Source organism: Dermochelys coriacea, chromosome 27 (genome assembly GCF_009764565.3).
Source record: "Dermochelys coriacea isolate rDerCor1 chromosome 27, rDerCor1.pri.v4, whole genome shotgun sequence".
Classification (NCBI taxonomy): domain Eukaryota; kingdom Metazoa; phylum Chordata; order Testudines; family Dermochelyidae; genus Dermochelys; species Dermochelys coriacea.
This window is the reverse complement of record NC_050094.1, coordinates 308,072-328,870: the sequence shown is the minus strand read 5'-3', so window position 1 is coordinate 328,870 and position 20,799 is coordinate 308,072. Positions and strand designations below refer to the sequence as shown.

Genomic DNA, 20,799 nt, shown 5'->3' with positions numbered 1-20,799 from the left:
AGCACCGAGGACCAGGCCTGGCAATGCTGATGTTTCTGGGCTCAAAATCAAATAGCAAAGAGACTCCCTCTCTGCACCTTCTTTGTTTTTTCTCAGTACTTTCCAGGTCACCTTTACACACCGTAAATGAGAAAACCTCTGGGATGTGACTTCTCAGGTTCCTGTGAGGAGCTCATTTAGCAACCCCAGTGATTGGGAAGAATGGGCACCAGCATGTCAGGGAACTGCCCAGGGGACTCTCAGCTCATGTGAATCAGCTCCTCTGCCCCTAGGCTGGGTCTGCTCCTGTGTCTGACCTCCCACTGTGACCCCACACCCCTGGTCTGCACCCTTGTCCAGGAGCTGCAATTCGCTGCCCACTGCAGAGTGCTCCTTCCTGGCCTGCCTCCTGAAGCTCTGCACTAGGAATGACTGCGGGGCAGTGCTCTGGGTTATGCAGGAGGCCGGACTAGCTGATCCCAATGGACCTGTCCAGATCTCCGGGGCCACGGGAATGCCAGGAGCCCAGGCGGGCCAGGAGATACTTATCTTTTTCTTTTGCTGGTTGAAGTTGTCGATAATGACACCGATGAAGAGGTTGAGGGTGAAGAAGGCGCCAAAGATGATGAAGATGACGAAGTAGATGTACATGTAGAGGTTGGTCTCATACAGCGGCTGTTCTTCGATCTGAGTGGGGAGAAGGGGATGCATGAGTGCAGGGCACAGCCCACTCCCCCTACGCCCCAGGCATGGGGTCACTGCTGCACTGCAGGGGGCTGGGAATGCTGAGAACCCAGCCTCCCCCGACATGGGAACCTGAGGTGCCTCCATGCCCAGAGCCTGCTCAGAGGCTGACTAAGATTTATTGGGGTCCTGGGCACAAAGAACAAAGAATGCCCACTGCTCCTCCTCTTCCCCCAAGGCCCTGCCCCCTGGCCAGGCTGGAAGCTGGAGCCAGCCTGTGGTAAGAGCTGCCCAGGAAGCCTGGTCCGCTCTGGGGAGCCCCGGACCCTCCACCTGCCCTGGAGACGCTCTGAAAAGCTCCATGCCGCAGAACGTCAATCTGCCCCCGGCTGCAGATGTCAAGAGGGAAGGTCAAGAGCAGCTCCCGGGATGGGGGGACTGGAGGGCTTGGCTACGGGAAAGAAGTGGGGGCACAGGGTGGGGGGGACAAAGCTTCTGTCCCAGAAAAGAAGGGGAGATCTGACAGTTTGGGGTCAGGTTGGAGCACTTTTTGGGGGGCTAGTTTCTGGGGATCAGGCTGGGGGTGCTGGCAAGGCAAAGGGGAAGGGTGGCGCCTGCAGAATGTGATCAATGAAACATCAGGCTGTGTCCTGTTCCCATAGTTTGCTGCTCAGCTATGGGACAGGGTGAGAGTTCCACCCCTCCCTTCCCGACTCCTCTGCCCCCGACCTGCCCGAGCCCCCCAGCTGGGTGTGTGTGGGGCCTGGATCTGCCTGCCAGTGCCAAGGGGCAGAGCACAGAGAGAGTGGCCCTCAATGCCCTAAGCAGGCTCCAGGGCCATACTGAACCATGCAGGGCAGGGCTCCTTGTCCCAGCATGCCCTGTGAAGCCAGGCATGTCGATGAGAGAGCTGCAGTACACGTTCCTCGCTCTGTGTCACCTCACCTCACGGGAGTCCACAGCCGCATACATGATGTCCATCCAGCCTTTGAAAGTGGCCTGCCGGGACAGCACAGAGCAGTGGAGTCAGTCCCCAGGGGAGCTCAGCACACTGGCTGCTGAACATCTGGCCCCTGGGCTGTGGAATAACCAGGCTTAAATTCCTGTCCTAACTCAGGCAGATCAAGGATGTAAGCCTGGGGCTCCTGCATCCCTCAGAAGTGTGCTAACATGGGGCTCTCACAGGGTCTAGCATAGCCTCTCCTGCTTGGACCAGAGATTCCAGCTGAGATACGAGGAGCCTTCCCAATGAATGGGTCGCTAAAACTGAGACATTTCCAGGGGAAGTTCCCCCTTTGACGAATTGGCTTTTGGACAAAAAAACCCTCACGTCCAAAAATTCCCAAGCAGCCTAGCACGGAACAACCAAAAGCCCCACCCATGCTCCATTCAGGGGAGAAGCTACACTGATCTCTGGAGATGGTGCTTTACGTCTGTCTGGGGAGCCAGGAAAATTGCAGTGTCACCCAATGGGGCAGGCTGTTGTTAGCCACTGAGCTGGGCCAGGAGCTGTCTCAAACTCCAGCTTTGCTAAACAGAAGTCTAGCTGACCCCTCGGCTTCCCAGTTAGCTTCCGGGCTGCATTTGTACAGCACACAGCTAACTGATCACTGCCTAGGTGTTAACCTGTAGCATCTGATCCTGAGTCTTTGGCAATTCAGGGGGGTTGGACCATTCACTCCACCAGGAGCTGGAGTGGGCTTGGTGTTTGTGACTGAACAAAAGAGGGTGCATATCTTGTTTCCTGCATTAGATGGCATGACATTACAGCAGGGGAGCTGAGCACCAGATGGGTGATCAGCTAGGGCGGCACTGTGATGTGATTGCGCCCACTCAGTTCCCCCGGATGCAGGGGGAGTTCCCTAGGCCCAGTCACCGAGCAATCAGACTTTATTTAAAAACAAGGCAGAGGAAACTGCAGAGGTGAGAGGGGGAGCAGGCAGGAATCTCCGTGGCAAGGAGATCAGTTAGGCTGCAGAATCGTCTCCGTAAGGCCCAAGAGGAACTAGATTGGACAAAGCATTAGACGTGTCCTCAAGGGAAGAACAGGCTGGAGATGAACTGCAAGATCTACCAGGTCTTATCCATCTCGGATGCCTAGGACTCTAGGACAGCTGTCTTGTACCTTTTGCTCTGAATGTTTGTTCCATCACTTGACTAGGGATTGGTCTTTTGCTCCCTTAATAGTAATGGCAGCAATCATCCTACTTCCTTTAATAAAGAATGGTGTGTTAAATCCCCGTCCCGCCCACCATGCCTCACATTCTCTGGTAGCTCCCCCAGTTCTACACGCCATTCTAGAAAGGATTGTCAATGGCCTAGTTAGTGAGCGTAAGCCCTTAGGGCGCAGTATCATCTGCACAGGTTGACTGGAATAGGTTCACATTTTCCAAGCATTCCTTTACCTCCTCTCCAGTGAAAGCTAATTTCTGCTCATGGCCCCACGACGTCTCACCTGTTCCAAGCTTTTATGTGTGTGTGAAATCTAGATTTTGGAATTAAGAGGCATCATGATCCAGTGGACTGGCAGCTGGCTTGGCAGGTAAGGGACCTAGTCCTTGATCCTCAAAGGTATTTAGGCACTTAATTGCCATTGATTCCAAAGGGAATTAGGCACCTACATGCCTTTGATGAGCTGAGCACTGGGTGCCAATCTGACCTGTAGGAGGTGACCTTGGGCAAGTCCCTTCCCCTTTCTGTGCCTCAGTTTCCCCCACCCCTTCTGTAAAATGGGGCTAATCATTTGGTCCTATCTATTTTTCCTGTAAGCTCTTTGGGGCAGGAACAGTCACTCACTCTGCACTAGCACAGCAGGGCCCTGATCTTGGTCAAGACTCTAGGTGATACTGTCAGGTACATAATGATAAAATAGAGCCCGGCAGCATGGTGGTTAGGAGCTGCAGAGGAGCCTCTCGCTCAGCATCTGACAGCTGCTCCGGCTGGGGAGCTGTGCCAGCCTGGGGTTACCTCAGGCCAAGAGCTGCTATGCGGCTGAGTACTTACCACCTGCAGCAGGGACAGGTAGCCCAAGCCCACGTTGTCGAAGTTGACCTTGACGTTGACCCAGCGCACCTGGTTAGTGTGGAGCAGCGCCAGGCAGTCGCTTTTGTTGTTCACCTCGCTGATGTCAAAGAGCTCGTCCGTGGTGGTGTTGATGCACCGGTAGTACTTCCCCGCAAACAGGTTCACCCCCATGATGCTGAATATCAGCCAGAAGATCAAGCAGACCAGCAGGACGTTCATAATGGAGGGGATGGCACCCAGCAGGGCGTTCACCACCACCTGCAATGGGAGGGGACAGAGGGCTGGGCTGGCCTAGGGGAAGTGGCTCGGGACTTGGCAAGGGGCAGTTCTCTGGCTGGGTGCTAGCTCTGCCGCTCGGATGGAATTACAGGTACCCCTCACCTGGGAGCAGCTGTGTCTTCTCAAAGCCACCAGGACAGGTTACTGTGCTACAGGAGTGTCAGGCGCACCCCACCACAGCCAGATCTGAGCCTCCCCAGTCCACATAGCCGAAGAGCACACGGGATGCGCCGCCCGGAAGAGATGGGACCTTGTCTAGCTGGAATGGGACTGTCTACGCTGTGGTCAGCAGTGTGATTGCAGCATGTTTAGACATACCTGCACTGGCTCTGATGTAGCTAGATAACTGAGTGCCAAGAGCAGGGAAGCCATGGCAGCATGGGCGGTTGCACAGGTTAGCACCATGGCCTCCTGGGCCTGCACCCTTCTCTTCCATTTCAAAGCTCTAGGCTGGCACCGCGGAGGAGAGAGGAGCGGGCAGGGGGCCAGGTACATGCCAGGTGTGGTGCAATCCAGGGCTGCACTAGGAGGGCATTAAAGTCCTTCATTGGAGCAACTGGGCTTCAAAGAGTGAGGCCCAGAAGAGAACATCTCCCCCGGCGGGCTGCGTTACCCCATGCACCACCAACGCCAGCTGGAGAGCGAGTCCGAGTCTTCTGAATACAATTTGGGGGCCTGGTCCCTCTGAGTCCACCCTGCCCTTCCCTCAGCTCTGTGCAGGCAGCCACCAGCCTGGCAGGAAGTCCTGTCCCCTGCCCTCTGTGAGCACTCCGTGCTCCCCATCGCTGGGTCTACAGGGGAGAGATCCAGTGTTGCCCACTCATGGCGAGTCTCAGGATAGTTGAGGACCTTGTTAAAGCTCCAACTCCTGGAATCTGGTGATTTCATGAGAGTTCTCAGCTTTCAGTAAAGAAGCAACGTGTCTAGCCCTTGTGATTGCAGAGAAAAGCTTCAACATGTGACCCTAAAAGAACAGTGAAGGAACTTGCCAAAGTTACTAGTTTTAGAATCTCATGATTTTAGGTTGATCTCCAATATCCAAAGGCTGGGTTTTGGCAATGCAGGCAGCCATTTCCTCTGAAAAGCCCTTTCTAGAAGCGCCAGGGCACAGCTGGCTCTGTGGCCAACGCATTGGTTCCCTAGGCCCTCACACCAAGAAATACCTAGCGGCTCTGGGTCTACCAGGTGCCAACAACCCGGGGTCACACCCAGCCAGGAGGCCTGGCAAAGGACTTACCCTCATGCCTTCGAATCTTGACAGAGCCCGCAGTGGTCGCAAAGCCCTCAGAGTCCTCAGTGATTTGATGGCGCCTAGTTCAGAATAGCCCAGCCAGTTTGCTGTCAAGCTGATAATGGAAACCTTGGGAGAAACCCAGAGCCATTAGCAGCGACGCTGATGGACCCAAGGCAGCTCCAGAGGAGATGGCAACCTGCATAGGTGCTGACGTCCTCTGTTCCCAGGGGGATGCTCGACCCCCGCACTGCCTCAGGCACCGCCCCCACTCCTCCCTTCCCCCGAAACCTCCACCCCGCCTCTTCCCACTCCTGCTCTGCCCCAGGCCCTGCCCCCACTCCACCCCTCCCCCCAAGCTCCCACCCCACATCTTCCTGCCCCCTCCCCCGCCTCTTCCTGCCCCTGCTCCTTCCCTGCCCCCTCAGCGCCTCCTGCATGCCACTGAACAGCTGATTGTGGGGGGTGAAGGTGCTGGCAAGGATGGGGAGGAGCAGATCGGCAGGGCCGCTGACGGGCAGGAGGTGCTGGCGGGGGGAAAGCCACTGATCCATGGGGCTGCTGGAGGGTTCTGAGCACCCACTACTTTTTTTCCATGGGTGTTCCAGCCCTGGAGCACCCAGGGAGTCGGCATCTATGGCAATGTTCTGTCTTCCCCTGCAGGGCCTGCATCTCATTCCCCATCCTCGATGGACATTTCCCACCAGGAGGGTTGGCGCTCAGAGGCTCAGCCCGCTGGTTACGGGGTGAGCCTGGGGTTCAGGGGACCCTGTTTCTCCGCACATGCCATGGGTCACCATGGGCCAGTCTCTTGGGGGCGATCTACACAGCCTGGGCACCATAGGTGGTGCGTGACACTTGTGTTAGGTGCAAGCACTGGAAGCTCCCTAGAAGTGTGGGAGGCCACTGGTACCTGGACAGTGGCCCTGCCTCCCGTTCTGCCCTGGGGCCCCCCCACTCTGCCTTTTCCCCTGAGGTCCTGCCCCCACTCCACCTCTTCCCCCGGTCCCTGCCCCAACTCTGCCTCTTCCCCTGAGGCCCTGCCCCCCACTCCGCCTCTTCCCCCAGGCCCTGCCCCCCACTCTGCCTCTTCCCCTGAGGCCCTGCCCCCACTCCACCTCTTCCCCCAGGCCCTACCCCCACTTCGCCTCTTCCCCCAGGCCCTGCCCCCCACTCCAAATCACAGAGATGCTCTTTCCTGCTCCATTGATCGAGCAGCAACTTACATCCACAATGAGAAAATCGAGCCAGCACCAGGCGTTGGTGAAGTACACCTTGAAACCATAGGCCACCCACTTGAGTAGCATCTCGAGGACAAACACGTAGGAGAAGATCTTGTCAGCGTACTCCAGGATGGTGCGGATCACCTGCCGCTGCTCAATGTAGATGTCTTCAAAAGCCTAGGAGAGGCACAAAGCTAGATGAGTTGGGCTTCCGTGAGATGGGCTCCCAGCAGAGGGATTCACGGCTACAGTGGGACAGGAGAGCAGCAGCCGGACTAAGGCCTTTCTCCTTTTGCTGCATTTAAAGGGCTCTGGTGGTTTTAAAGGGCAAAAATTTCCAAAGCACTTCAGTGACTTAGGAGCCTAAAGCCTATTTTCAAAAGTGACAGACACTTTGGGCCAGATTTTGAAAAGTAGTTGGGCACCCAAAGGTGCCAATGAAATCAATGGGAGATAGGCGCAGAGGGCATTTGAAAATCCCACCAAGTGCCTATTTGCATCTTTAGGCACCTAAATACCTCTGAAATTCTGACCCCTTGGAGCCTATGTCCATTGACAGTGCCACTCCTAAGTGCCTAAATCACTTCTGAAAATTGGACTCAGGCCCCTAAGTCACTTAGACACATATGAAAATGTTACCCCCAGAGTTGCAGAGAGGAAGGTCTCAGGAATGCAAACAAGGTCTTATTTTTGAAGCCCAGATGTATTCGGTCCAAATACTTAAAGGGGAACCAAAAACATGCTGATCCATGACTTACTATCTGACCAACTTCAAACCATCACTCAGGCACTAGGATAGTAAAGCAATAACCAGCTGCTAACGCTAAACCAATCAATACAATAATCTTGTCTAATAAGTGTCCCCTGACAGCCAGGGCCACAGAGCTGATGAAAAGTGATAAAACCATCTCCTTAAAATCAAGCCACCGTTACAAAAAAGTTCTCCAGCAATGTTGAAGGGTGGGTGGTATTTGCCAAAGGGGAAATGGACTATAAGCCCCGCAGCTCAGCCACCTGAGCAGACCCACAGTCATCTAGGACATTCTAGGGGGATGGATTTGTAAAAGCTGTGTTTGGTTCTGACACAATCTTTCAAAGAGCAGGGCCCTGAGGCAGTGGAGAGGAAGGGTGTCTCCTGGAGCTTTGGGAGTCCCTAGGAACAGCCAATTTTGGGGCCATTCGAGGCTTTTATAATATAGGTTGCAAATCTTTTCAGGTTACAAAAATCCCTTCCAAATGGGAACAAACGAAATGAAGTTTGCCAGAGTGTGCGGGAATTGTGAACAATCTTATTTATTCATCTAAATGGATCATTAACACTGAACATAAGATCAGCCATATTTGGTCAGACCAAAAGATACTAGCCCAGTATCCTGTCTTCTGGCCAATGCCAGATGCCTCAGAGGGAATGAACAGAACAGGTAATCATCAAGTGATCCATCCTCTGTCGCTCATTCCCAGCTTCTGGCAAACAGAGGATAGGGACACCATCCCTGCCCATCTTGGCTAATAGCCACTGATGGACCTATCCTCCATGAACTTATCTAGTTCTTTTTTCAACCCTGTTAGAGTCTTGGCCTTCACAACATCCTCTGTCAAGGAGTTCCACAGGTTAACTGTGCACTGTGTGAAAAAATAGTTCCTTTTGTTTGTTTTAAACCTGCTATCTATTAATTTCATTTGGTGACCCCTAGTTCTTGTGTTATGAGAAGGAGTAAATAACACTTCCTTATTTACTTTCTCCACATCGTCATGATTTTATAGACCTCAATCATATCCCCCCTTAGTCATCTCTTTTCCAAGCTGAAAAGTCCTAGTCTTATTAATCTCTTCTCATATGACAGCCGTTCCATACCCCTAATCATTTTTGTTGCCCTTTTCTGAACCTTTTCCAATTCCAATATATCTTTTTTGTGCTGGGGGTGACCACATCTGCACACAGTATTCAAGATGTGGGTGTATAATGGATTTATATAGAGGCAATATGATATTTTCTGTCTTATTATCTATTCCTTTCTTAATGATTCCCAACATTCTGTTCGCTTTTTTGACTGCCGCTTCTCATTGAGTGGATGTTTTCAGAGAACTATCCACAATGACTCTTAAGATCTCTCTCTTGAGTGGTAACAATTAATTTAGACCCCATCATTTTGTATGTATAATTGGGATTATATTTTCCTATGCACATTACTTTGCATTTATCAACATTGAATTTCATCTGCTATTTTGTTGCCCGGTCACCCAGTTTTGAGAGATCCTTTTGCAGCTCTTCACAGTCTGCTTAGGACTTAACTATCTTAAATAATTTTGTATCATCTGCAAATTTTGCCACCTCCCTGTTTATCCCTTTTTCCAGATCGTTTATGAATATATTGTATAGGACTGGGCCCAGTACAGACCCCTGGGAGACACCACTATTTACCTCTCTCCATTCTGAAAACTGACCTTTTATTCCTATCCTTTGTTCCCTACCTTTTAACCAGTTACCAGTCCATGAGAGGACCTTCCCTCTTATCACATGACATCTTACTTTGCTTAAGAGCCTTTGGTGAGGGACCTTGTCAAAGGCTTTCTGAAAATCTAAGTATACTATATCCACTGGATCCCCCTTGTCCACATGCTTGTTGACCCCCTGAAAGAATTCTGGTAGATTGGTGAGGCATAATTTCCCTTTAAAAAAACATGTTGACTCTTCCCCAACAGATCATGTTCATCTATGTGTCTGATCATTTTGTTCTTTACTATTGTTTCAACCAGTTTGCCTGGTACTGAAGTCAGGCTTACCAGCCTAAAACCTACTGATGGCATTTTACTGCTCAACTTTAACTATTTTGCCACTGATCAAAGCAAAACATCCCCAGTTGTGGTGCTTAGCCCACAGCCCCAAACTGCCTCCCCTACCTGGCCAGGTGCCCAAAGCACAGAATGCTGATCCTTTAGCTTCATATCTAATTCACCTCCTTTTAGGGAGTATCTGGCACCGCCACAAGCCTGCATGCAGCCTGCCATTCCGGGGTCCCACAATCCAGGGGGCTCGGTGAAGGGTACATGGGGGCTTCGGTGAGGGACCGAAACCTGGGACTCACCAGCGCTCCACTGCTGAGGAGGATCATGAAGATGATAAAGGTCTCAAACCAGTTGTGCTCGACGATCTTGAAACAGGTTTTCCGAAGGTTCCACCAGATCTTCCCCTTGTCGGTTGTGATGTCGACGTAGAGGAAAGGAAAGCGCCGCACACAGGCTGGGAGGGGATGCAGAGAGGCACTGTTAGTTCCTGAGCCACGGCATGGCAGACGCAGACGCAGACGCAGGGCCAGTGGCCCCTCTGGGGAGCTGCAGGTGGCAGAGTCGTCTTCCGGTGTAGCAAGCCAGCCAGGTGCTGCTCTGCCAGACCACCAGGCCTGGGTGGCCACACACTAGAGCAAGCTGGGCCTGCATGGGCAGAGGCGGTCCGGCCTGGAGACAGGTAAATTCGACTCATCTGCCAGGAGCCTGCCCACTGGGACGGACCAGGCTAGAGTGTAAAGCTGCTCACCTGTGTCGGGATGCCGTGGCATTGCCGCCTGCCCTTGCCTGGGGAAGCGCCTCCTCTGGGGCACATGGCCCAAAACCATACACCCCATCAGCCCCCTGCTGCTCCCTTATACCGGCCCCCCTGGCTGCTCCCTTGATCTCTCCCCTGTACCAGCTCCCGCCCTCCACCTCTCCCCTGCACCAGCCCCTCTGACCTCTCCTCTATGTGCCCCCTGCCCCTCTCCTGCACCAGCCCCCATGACCCCTGCCCTTCAGCAGCCCCCTTGACTCCTCCCCTACACCGGCCCCTCTGACCCCTCCTCTACGTGACCTCCACCCCTCCCTAACACCTGTTCTCTCCTCACTCCATTTCCTCTCATGCCTCCTCTTTCCGCTCCTTAACACCAGCCCCTCCTTTTCCTTCCCTCTTTCTTTCTCTCTCCCCACAACAGCTCCTCCCCCCCACTTCCCCTTTGCCTTTCCCCCTCCAGGCCTTTCCTTCACCAGCCTTTTCCGTTGACCTGATCCATGTACAATTCCTGACCTGCAGCAGGGCCCCTGCCTCCCACCACCAGTCCTGGCTAGCACTGACCATGCTGCACCCTCCACCCCTGGGAAAACTGTCAATGGAGGGGGCTGGCACCGTTTGGACCAGGGGCCTGTCATAGCCTGGGAATGGAAGCATTGTTCTTGTGAGTTGCCATGTGAGTTTTGGGGTGGGATCTGGTGTGGCGCTGCATGAGTTTGGGGTGGGATTCCTTGGGGGGGGGAATCCCACGGGAGTTGGGATCCCTGGGGGTGCTGTGTGAATTTGGGAAGGGATCCCTTTAGTGTTGGGAATCAGAGTGGTTGGGATTCCATGGGGGCTGTGTGAGTTTGGGGTGGGATTCTGGGGGGGAATGGGATCCCAGTGGGGGGGCTGTGTGAGTTTGGGATGGGATCCCATGGGGGTTGGGATCTATGGGGGCTGTGAGTTTGTGGGTGGGATCCCATGGGTATTGGGATCCCAGGGCACAGATCCCATGGGGGCTGTGTGAGTTTGGGGTGGGATCTAACCATGTTAGACCTTTCTCTACTACACTGAAGAGCCCATGATTAAATATTTGTTCCCCAGGTAGGTACTTATAGACAGTGATCAAGTCACCCCTTAACTGTCCCTTTGTTAATCTAACTAGATTGAGTTCCTAGCGTCTATCACTACAGGGCCCGTTCTCTACCCTTGGACCATTCTCTATTAGTTTCGGGGCAGTTGTGCTGTATTTTGCAGGGACAGCTGGTGCTCTGGGACAGTACCAGGACGGGGCAACCCTCCACCCTCCTGCTCCCCCAGTGCGGGGTCACTGCGTGGCTCTCTTACCCTCGGTGAAGCACTCCTCAGGCCCCTGGCCCTCGGCAGCCTCGTCTGCAGCCTCCTCTGCCTTTACCTCTGGTGCCTTGTAATCCACGGTACTGCATAGGGATGACGTGCTGCCTGTGGAATGCGGCTTCTGCGGAGAGCAGGGATGGAGACAGACTCAGCCCAGGGCTCCAGCATGCACCAGGGACAGATTCACAAACAGGAGACACCCCGAATGCTGGGAGTGGCTATTGCACCAGCAACAAACAGCTTCACACGTTGGAGATCAAATGTTTCCGGGGAGCAATAGAGGCCTCATCTCGGGCAGGGACAGGGATGGTTACAGTGCAGGCTGGGCATGGCTGGGTTAGTACAATTCTGAGAGACGAAGTAAAAGTCAACCTAAACCCTGAGGTAGACACTGGGGGTCAATGGAAGAACTCCTCCCTTGACCTTGCTACTGTCTCTTAAGGGGGTGGACTAACTACAGTGATGGCCAAACCCCTTCTGTCTCTGTAGCACTTGTAATCTAGACATACCTCAATTCTGTGCCTGGGCATGGCAGGTGGGCGGCAAGGAGCCCTGGTGGGGTGTGCCGTGGGGCCTTGTCTCCCCAAGACAGGGCTCGGGGAGTGGTTCTGGGTGAGTGGGCTGCACCAGTGGTTCTCTACCTTTCCATACTACTGTACCCCTTTCAGGAGTCTGGTCTGTATGGTGTACCTACAAGTTTCACCTCACTTCAAAACTACTGCTTACAAAATGAGACATAAAAATACAAAAGTTAATTAAATTTTTTAATTAATTTGCAAACTGGACACCATCAAATTAGGCCTGAATAAAGACTGGGAGTGGATGGGTCATTACAAAAACTAATTTCCCCATACTTTTACTCACACCGTCTTGTCAACTGTTTGAAATGGGCCACCCTCATTACCACTACAAAAATGATTTTTCCTTCCTTGGTATTCTTCTGTTAATTGAATTGTCTCGTTAGACTGACCCCCCACTTGGTAAGGCCGCTCCCATCTTTTCATGTACTGTATATATATACCTGCTACTGTATTTTCCATGCCATGCATCTGATGAAATGGGTTTAGGCACACAAAAGCTTATGCCCAAATAAATGTGTTAGTCTCTAAGGTGCCACAAGGACTCCTCGTTGTTTTTGCTGATACAGAGTAACACGGCTACCACTCTGAAAAGTGTCACAGCACCCTATTACTGAAATATTGCTGACTTTCTCATTTTTAGCATGCAATTATAAAATTGATTGGAATATAAATATTGCACTTACATGTCAGTGGATAGTATTTAGAGCAGTATAAACAAGTCATTGTCTGTATGAAATTTTAGTTTGTTCTTACTTCGCTAGTGCTTTTCATGTAGCCTGTTGTAAAACTAGGCAAAAATTTAGATGAGTTGATCTACTCTCTGGAAGACCTCTGTGTAACTCCAGGGGTACACATAACCCAGACTGAGAACCACTGGGCTGCTGCCACTGTGGGGGTGGTTGAAACTTTTGGAAACAGGAGTTTGTTAGCCCAAAATTGACAATTTTTTAAATGCATATTTTTCACCAAAAATTGTCAATTTAAATAAAAAGTTCTTGGTGAATTTTCTCAGGATATTTTTGTTTTTAATCGACAACATGATGGAAGTGGATATTGATATCTACAAATGAATTGTTTTTTATTTGTATTTTTTGGATAAAAATGGCAATAAAAATTTGTTGCAAAAAATGTGGAAACCCACTAACTGCTGGGAACTCTGCAAAACGAAAACCACCATGAAATGCCCATGCTGTTTGCCATGTTCTTTTTCTGTGTATTGACCTGCTCAGTCAAAGACCCCCTCTGTTGTCCCCCGGCAGCTACAAGATCAGACTTTTTCAGTTCAAATCAAAGTGGCCACAACTGCTTCAGGTGAGATTTTACAAGTAATAAGCAAAAAGCCAGAAGCTGCAGAATCAAAGGAAGGAAGCAGCACAATTCTTGGTGTGGCTTGCATCAGGGAACTTATCCCCAACCATGGTGGTGCAGGGGGAGAGCGGTGTCACACCCCGGGGATGTGCTGATCAGATGGAGACAAAGGAGTTGCCATGTTTGATGAGCTGTGTTTCTCGAGCATTTCCCAAGTCTCAAAATGTCTGGAAATTTTCTTCTTTTCATTGGGAAAATGCTGATTTGACAAAAGCAAAAGTGTTGGTGAGAAAGGGCCTGTTTGGCTGAGTCTCCCACTTGGAATTTTTTTTTTTAATAAACAAACAAAGGCTTGGAAGTGTCAAAATGTCCTGGTTTGAGAATTTCGAGTTAAACCCTCGGTTTCCCAGTTCAAAACAAGGGAATTGTCTGCTTGCAATTTTAGTCCATTGATACTAAAAAAAGGTGAAAATGGGTAAAAAAATGGGAACATTCGAAATGAGCAAAATAACACATTTCATTTGACCTTGTCTGGATTCTTTTTGGGATGATCCGTGTGCAAAATTTGTCGAGATTCTGCTTTTTGTTCCAGCTCAGAACAGAAACACTTCCAAAAGCTCACAAGTTCTTGCAGGACGGAAAAGCCATTTCCCACCCAGCTCTATCCAAAATCTCCGAATGCTTCTCATTGCCCCAGTTCTGTCCCTTAGCTACCAACCCCACTGAAATCCCTGACAAATACCCTTTGTTATAATTAGACCAACAGAAACCAGGGCTCCCGGAATTCTGTTTATCTCAAATATTTCTGGCTCCACTTATTCTGAAGAGCTTTTAGGACAAAGTTCACTCCAGTGCAAAACCTGGATTCCAAATAGTTTTCACCCAGTAGAACTGACTCTGAATCTTGACTTGGCTGGGCTCCCAGAAAGCACTTTGCAACCCCCAATGGGTTAGATAAGAAGAGAAAAATCTTAGCAAATCTCCAGGGATCCTCTCTATTTTTATCTGTCTTTCCAGCTTGAATAGCCAGCTTTATCCAATGTGCTGAGTGGCCATGTGGTAGGTAGACACACATCTACAGACCTGTACATTCTACACAGCAACAAGAGAAGCCAGGACAAGGACCCTCTATGAAGGGGTATCTTGTGTGCAATTGGCATTTGCACTGCAGGGCTAATCTCCCCCAAGGTCACTAGCGAGTGTCAGTGTATTCAATCAATCACAGATGAGACACAGATTCTGGAGCCAAGGGGCGCAGGTGGCAACTTATGGTCCAAAAAGTTTCAGTCATCGCTCATACTGGGTATTGTATCCACCAGGGGGTGAAATATACCAGCTGCTCGGTGTTGATTCACTGGACACTGCAGCCAGCAAGGCAGCCAGTAACCAGCTGATTTGGCCATGTTGCACTGTGGAACTAACATGCCCTAGTCTCCCACTTGGGCTAAACTGGAATTCAGAAAGGATGGGAAAGGAAGGAAGCAGAGGGGGATCAGAAGAGCTGGGACAGAGCTAAGCTCACCCATGCTCCCACATATGAGGGCCACACATGAGCCATTTGCCACAGGAGCTAGTCTGGCCAAGGTACACAGTGAGGTATACAAACTATCCCGACCGCCTGTGAAGGGATCTGGAAAGGCAGAGATGCATGAGCCAGGCTGGTGAGACTGACAGCAGATGCCTCCATCACAGCCATTGCTCCAGCTAATGCTTGGAGCAGCTTCTGAATGTGGGTCACTAGAATACCCCAGCTGCTCCAAACACAAGTAGAAAAAATTCCCTTCAGCAGCCCCCAGTGCTTCCTGCTCTCCGCACTTTGCTTCCAGCAGGCAGAACCCCACATGGAGAGCTGTGGTTGGAATCACATACATGGATTCAGAGATGCTCGGTATTGTTCTGTTCTTCCCTAACCCCATTGGTTGCCTTGCCCCAGTGGCTTGAAATGTTGAAAAATTTCATTTTGGCTATAATCGATATTAATCTATGTCCTCTGAACTGCCCCAGTGCCTCATGGGAGTTGTAGTACCTATGTAGACTAGCACAGAACAGAATGCTTCTTACCCCCGTTCACTTATGTGAGCCAGGATCCCTGGCTAAACTTTATCTCCCTTGATGCACTACAGTCATGTGACTCCCAAGAGGCACTGCAACTATTCAAACAAATGGAAGGCTGTAGTGCATCATGGGTGATGTAGTCTAGCCAGGAAGCCTTCCCCATAGAGGCGAATGAGGTATCTGAACTATAGCTCCCATGAGTCACCTGCATATTTTGTTCCCTTGCTGTTTATTTCCTCTTCCAGACTGCTAATGAAAATGCTACAAAGACCCCATGGGAGAGCTGCCCCAGCACACTGCAGTTTAGAATGACCCTTTCTTTAGGACCTTCTGGTCAGCTTTCAGGGACAGCTCAGTGGCTTGAGCATTGGCCTGCTAAACCCAGGGTTGTGAGTTCAATCCTTGAAGGGGCCATTTAGGGATCTGGGGCAAAAATTGGGGATTGATCCTGCTTTGAGCAGGGGGGTTGGACTAGATGACCTCCTGAGCTCCCTTCCAACCCTGATATTCTATGATTCTATGCATGGGATTCCAACAGATCTGTTCACGGTTTGAGATGATTTGCCAGGTATTTTTCTGTGATCGTCCATCAGGCGGTTTGTTGCTCACAGGTTTATCCTGATGGCTTTGCTTTGAGTGCTTGATATTCACAGTACAAGGGCCAGACTGTGATATCCTGATTTCCAATAGCTCAGACCTTGCTGGAGGAGAGCTATTGAAATCAGTGGGGCACAGGTGGCCACAGATGTTTTTCCATGTGAGAAAAGAGAGCACAGTCCATCCTCCCGTGCCAAGCTCTTTCGACTGGACACCTGCATGCAATGCTATGTGTAGAAGAGCTGAGTGAGGCATTTCTTGAGTCATTCCTTGTTTCTGTTCCCTGATTTGATGGCTTACTTTTAAACCAAGGCCCCTGGTGTGCTAACAATTCTAAAATGCGGTGCTTACATGACTGCCACTAGGTGTCATCCTAACACAGTGGGAGAGCCCTGGACTTTGAATTAGGGCTCGTCTACACAGGAAATGCATAGCTACGTCTCTGGTGTGTGAAATCTGCACCGCCCAGAGATGCAGCTATGCTGACCTCACCCCCAGTTCTTCTGTCAATCTGGTGATTGCCTCGCGCTGAACGACAGTGATGGGAGACCCCCACCCATAGCAGTAGGGACTGTCTACACAGCCTTGATGCAGCTGTGCCACTGTAGTGTTTCAGGTGCAGCCTTTTAGAGTCACAGGGGTTAAGAAGGCCAGCCGGGACTCCCAGATCACCTAGTCCCTCCATAGCACAGGGTACCAACACCGCCCAGCACCCGCATCACTGACCCCAAAGCATCAGAGCCCTCAGGAGACTGGACTACGACGTGCCAGAGGCACTGAGGTGCACCAGTGCCCGAGGGCAGGAAAATGATGATGTGAGCTACACCCAGATAATCCTGGCCAGTGACCTGCTCCCCATGTTGCAGGCGAAGGCAACACCCCATGCCCCAAGCTCAATGCCAACCTGACCTGGGGGGAAACTCCTGCCCACCTCACATATGGCACTTGGTTAGACCCTCAGCTTGTGAGCTAGACCCACCAGCCAAGCACCTGAGAGAGAGAATGGCCCTGACCCTCCCCCAGTACCTGGTTTGCAATGGCACCAATGGCACCAGGCCCACAGGACCGTGGACCCACCCTGCCCACTCTGCCCCATGGCCCCACCCCTGCTTGGCCTCTTCCCCCCAAGGCCCGACGCTCGCTCCTTTCCGCCCCCTGCTCACCTTGACCCCTGATCACTCCTCTCCCCCCCATGAGAACGGTGAGTGAGGCCTCAGGGGGAAAGGTCCAAGCAGGGACGGGACCTCGAGGTGGAGCACGGGCGGAGCAGAGGGAGTGGAGACATGGACTGTGCGCCAGGGCCCACAAAAGGTTAATCTGGCTCTGCCCTCCCCCTCCAATGTCCTATCTCCAGCCGTGCCCCTCTCTGATGCTTTAGGAGATCACCCCCTGCCCCCAGAATACGCTGGGGTGAGGGAGCGAAATCTCTTCCTGACCCTTGCAGATGGCTAGCTGAAGCCATGAAGCATGAGAGTTCTTTAGTTTATTGTTGGTGCCACCACCAGAATCCATCCAGAGAGCTGGAGATGCAGCAAGTAGTATGGAGGGAGAAAAACATGGGCACTGACCATGTTAGTGATCATTGAAGGCCACCTCCTTCAATCCTACAGCCAGGCTATGGCAGTGAGAATAGTGCCAGCCATGATTTTAAGGGTGAATAACCCTCCGCTTTGGGAGGGAAGTAGCCATCCGGGGTACAGCCAGAGAAATAATGACTCAAACTGAGCGACAGAGTTTCTTAGAAACAGTAGAAGAATCTGTCCCTTGTGTGGAGTAACAGGGAGAAAAGCTTAGTAGCTGATCACACCAATTCCTTGTAATTCCTGCACAGAGAACTGCAGTTACTCAAGGCTGGGGGCAGGGTAAGCAGCCCAGAAAGCATGCAGGCCTGGTACACAATTCGAAGTTAGGTCAGTGTAACTAGGGTGCTCAGGGTTGAGAAAAATCCACACCCCTGAGCGCACTAGCTATGCTAACCGAACCCCGGTGGAGACGCAGCTATGGAAGAATGCTTCTGGCTCCCTAGATACCATCACTGGGGGAGGTGGATGGAAAAACAGTAACAGAAAAACCCCTTCTATGCTACTGAGCCTTTAGGTCACATGCGGGTCATGTGAAGTCCAGCTTTTCTGTGCAACCACAAGGGCTTGAAACGTACTTCTTTAAAAACATGACAGCAGAGAGTCTCACCTAATCACCTGACTCCAGGAGCGGGCACTTTAAGGCATAAAATATTATGGGAGTCTTGATAAAAATTGTGACAGTTGGCAACACTGAGTGCTGGAGGCAGAATGCCTCTCAGCGTTCCCATGTGCACACTGCTACGTCCCTTGTAGAGGCGCCGTATACCCCTCTCCCGCTTGGCTGCTCAGTTCTGCTACCCTGTCCCGCCTCTGGGGCTTAGTGTCCGCCTGAAGCAGTCCCAGTGCAGAGTTTGCAGTTCTCCCCAGCCCCTGCACAAACCACACAAGGTGGGGAGGATGTTCCCTTGCTCTTGCTGTCTTCTCCTCTCCAGACCCTGCTCCCACAGACGTGCTCGGCAGACTAACGCCTGCAGGAGAAGTGGGTGTGCCAAGGGATGGGGATTGTGGGCTCCATGGGTGTGGTGAACTGTCTCCAATCAATTTCTCCTGCCATTACAAGTACTATTTGAAATAGGTCATGAATAGCCGGCTGGGGGCAGGAACCTGGCACTGGGGGTGGGGTGAAGAGGCGGGAGAAGAGAAGCAGCTCAAGGCACCTGCTAGGTGTCCCAGGCACATGGCCTGGGAGTAACCTCTGGTTTGACAAGAGAGGAAGGAGGAGCCAGTGGTTAAGGTGTCGGCCTGGGGTTAAATCCCTGCTCTACAACAGAGCACGGGGCAGATCACTGAAACTCTGTGTACAATAACGGCCTGCCCACCTGGCATCTGGTGGGGAGGGTAAAGACATTAGAAGGCTGTGGGGTGCTAAGACCCCCTTGGTAAGGATGGGGCTGTAGAAGTACTGGGCCCAGGGCCTGGGGAGAGCATTCTGGAGGGGGATGTGAAGTGCTGTTCATTTTTGTGGTGGAGGCGGATTGGGTGCAGGTGGGAATTTATTTCTGTGCATGACATTTCCTCTGTTCCCCAGCCAGTCTGCCAGCCAGTCACACCTGCAGTGTGGGAAGTGGATTAAAGCCCACGTGTGCTAGGCAGGGGACGTGGGCCTGATGTCCCAGGAGCAGGTCAGAATCTCAGTTTTTATTTCAAAGGAAAACCTGAATCTCAGCCCCAAGTGGAACTGCTCTGGGGATGTCTGCCTGAGTCTGCAGACAGCCTGAAGCAGTAGCTCTGAGAGGGGGAAATGGCCCTATGCATCTCCATGGAGCGTTAGCACTCAGACCCTCTGCTTACACCAGCCCAGTGTGTGTGTGTTTGGGGAGGGGATCCACTGCCAACCCACAATGGCTCTGCTGGGGTGGTGTCAGCAGGGCCTCATCTGCTTGGGTGGGTGGGGGCTGAGTCCTCCCTCCTCTGGGACAGCCCCAGTCCACCTGAGATCAGGGGACACCGGGAATGGTGGGAGGTCTCGGCTGGCCCAAAGAGGAGTAGAGGTGAGCCCAATGCTGGCCTATAGCTCTTCTCTGTGTGTGTTGGGGGGTGAGGGGGGGCTGTCACTTTCCACCCACACCCCAAGCAGAGAAGGGACCATGAAGTGTGGGTAAGGGGCACAGAGCTTCTATTCGAGCTGCTGCCTCATGCAGTGCCCCAGACTCTGCTCCTCCACAGGCCAGCACAATCCACACATTCACCCTCCATCATGCACATGGGAGGGCCTGTGTCAGTCAGCAAGCAGAGCCGGAGCAGCAGATGGAGAAACTCTGGGATGGTGTGTCTGGGGAAGTCTAGAAGCTGGGGAGGGGCTAGGAGAAGTCATAGGGGGCATGGATCCTCCAGCACTGGTTGCAGCATTCCTTGTAGGGACAGGCTCAGAGCAACTCTGACAGAGCCAGGCCAGTGGGAAGGGACGGGAGGATAGGGGGTGGGGGTAGGCAGTATGGGAAGCAGTGGGGATGGGAGGGCAGAGGCAGCTCCCCAGGCAAGGGCTCCGGGGACTCAGACCTCCCCATCCCCACTGTCACCGTACCCTCAGCCCCAGAGACACTCCCAAATCTACTGACTCCCACTGCATCTCCAGCCCCCATCCCCAGAGAGACCCCCAAATCACTGACTTTGTTAGTCTCTAAGGTGACACAAGTACTCATTTTCTTTTTCCCCAAATCACAGAGACCTTAAACTCCAGAGAGACCCCAAACCTCACTCTATTTTACCCCAAGCCCCAGAGAGACCCCCAAACCCACTGAATTTCACTGCTCCCCCAGTCCCCATCCCCAGAGAGATCCCCCAAATCACAGAGACGCTAAATGCGAGAGAGACCCCCAAGACCATTGAATGTCACTACACCCCCAGTCTCAGAGAACCCCCAACCCCACTGAATCTCACTGTACCCGTATCCCCAGAGACCCTTAGCCCCACTGAATCTCACTGCACCCCCACCCCCATATCCCCAGAGACCCCCCACCACATTGAATCTAACTGTACCCATATCATAGAATGATAGAATCATAGAATTTCAGGGTTGGAAGGGACCTCAAGAGGTCATCTAGTGCAACCCCCTGCTCAAAGCAGAACCAACCCCCAACTAAATCATCCCAGCCAGGGGTTTGTCAAGCTGGGCCTTAAAAACCTCAAAGGAAGAAGATTCCACCACCTCCCTAGATAACCCATTCCAGTGCTTCACCACCCTCCTAGTGAAAAAGTTTTTCCTAATATCCAACCTAAACCTCCCCCACTGCAACTTGAGACCATTACTCCTTGTTCTCTCATCTGCTACCACTGAGAACAGCCTAGCTCCATCCTCTTTGGAACCCCCTTTCAGGTAGTTGAAAGCAGCTATCAAATCCCCCCTCACTCTTCTCTTTTGCAGACTAAATAATCC

The 20,799-nt window shown here is 51.9% G+C and overlaps 1 protein-coding gene across 1 annotated transcript in view; it reads right to left on the bottom strand.

Annotated features, from left to right (window-relative positions):
- The window catches only part of SCN4A (sodium voltage-gated channel alpha subunit 4), a 132,037-nt gene that overhangs the window by 13,936 nt on the left and 97,302 nt on the right, over positions 1–20,799 (bottom strand). The window contains exons 16-22 of the mRNA XM_038385508.2: positions 11,291–11,420; positions 9,507–9,661; positions 6,424–6,597; positions 5,204–5,326; positions 3,667–3,945; positions 1,609–1,662; positions 529–666 (exon numbers count right to left, since the gene is read on the bottom strand). Coding sequence (XP_038241436.1) covers positions 529–666; positions 1,609–1,662; positions 3,667–3,945; positions 5,204–5,326; positions 6,424–6,597; positions 9,507–9,661; positions 11,291–11,420 — 1,053 coding nt within the window. The remainder of the gene's footprint in view (positions 1–528; positions 667–1,608; positions 1,663–3,666; positions 3,946–5,203; positions 5,327–6,423; positions 6,598–9,506; positions 9,662–11,290; positions 11,421–20,799) is intronic.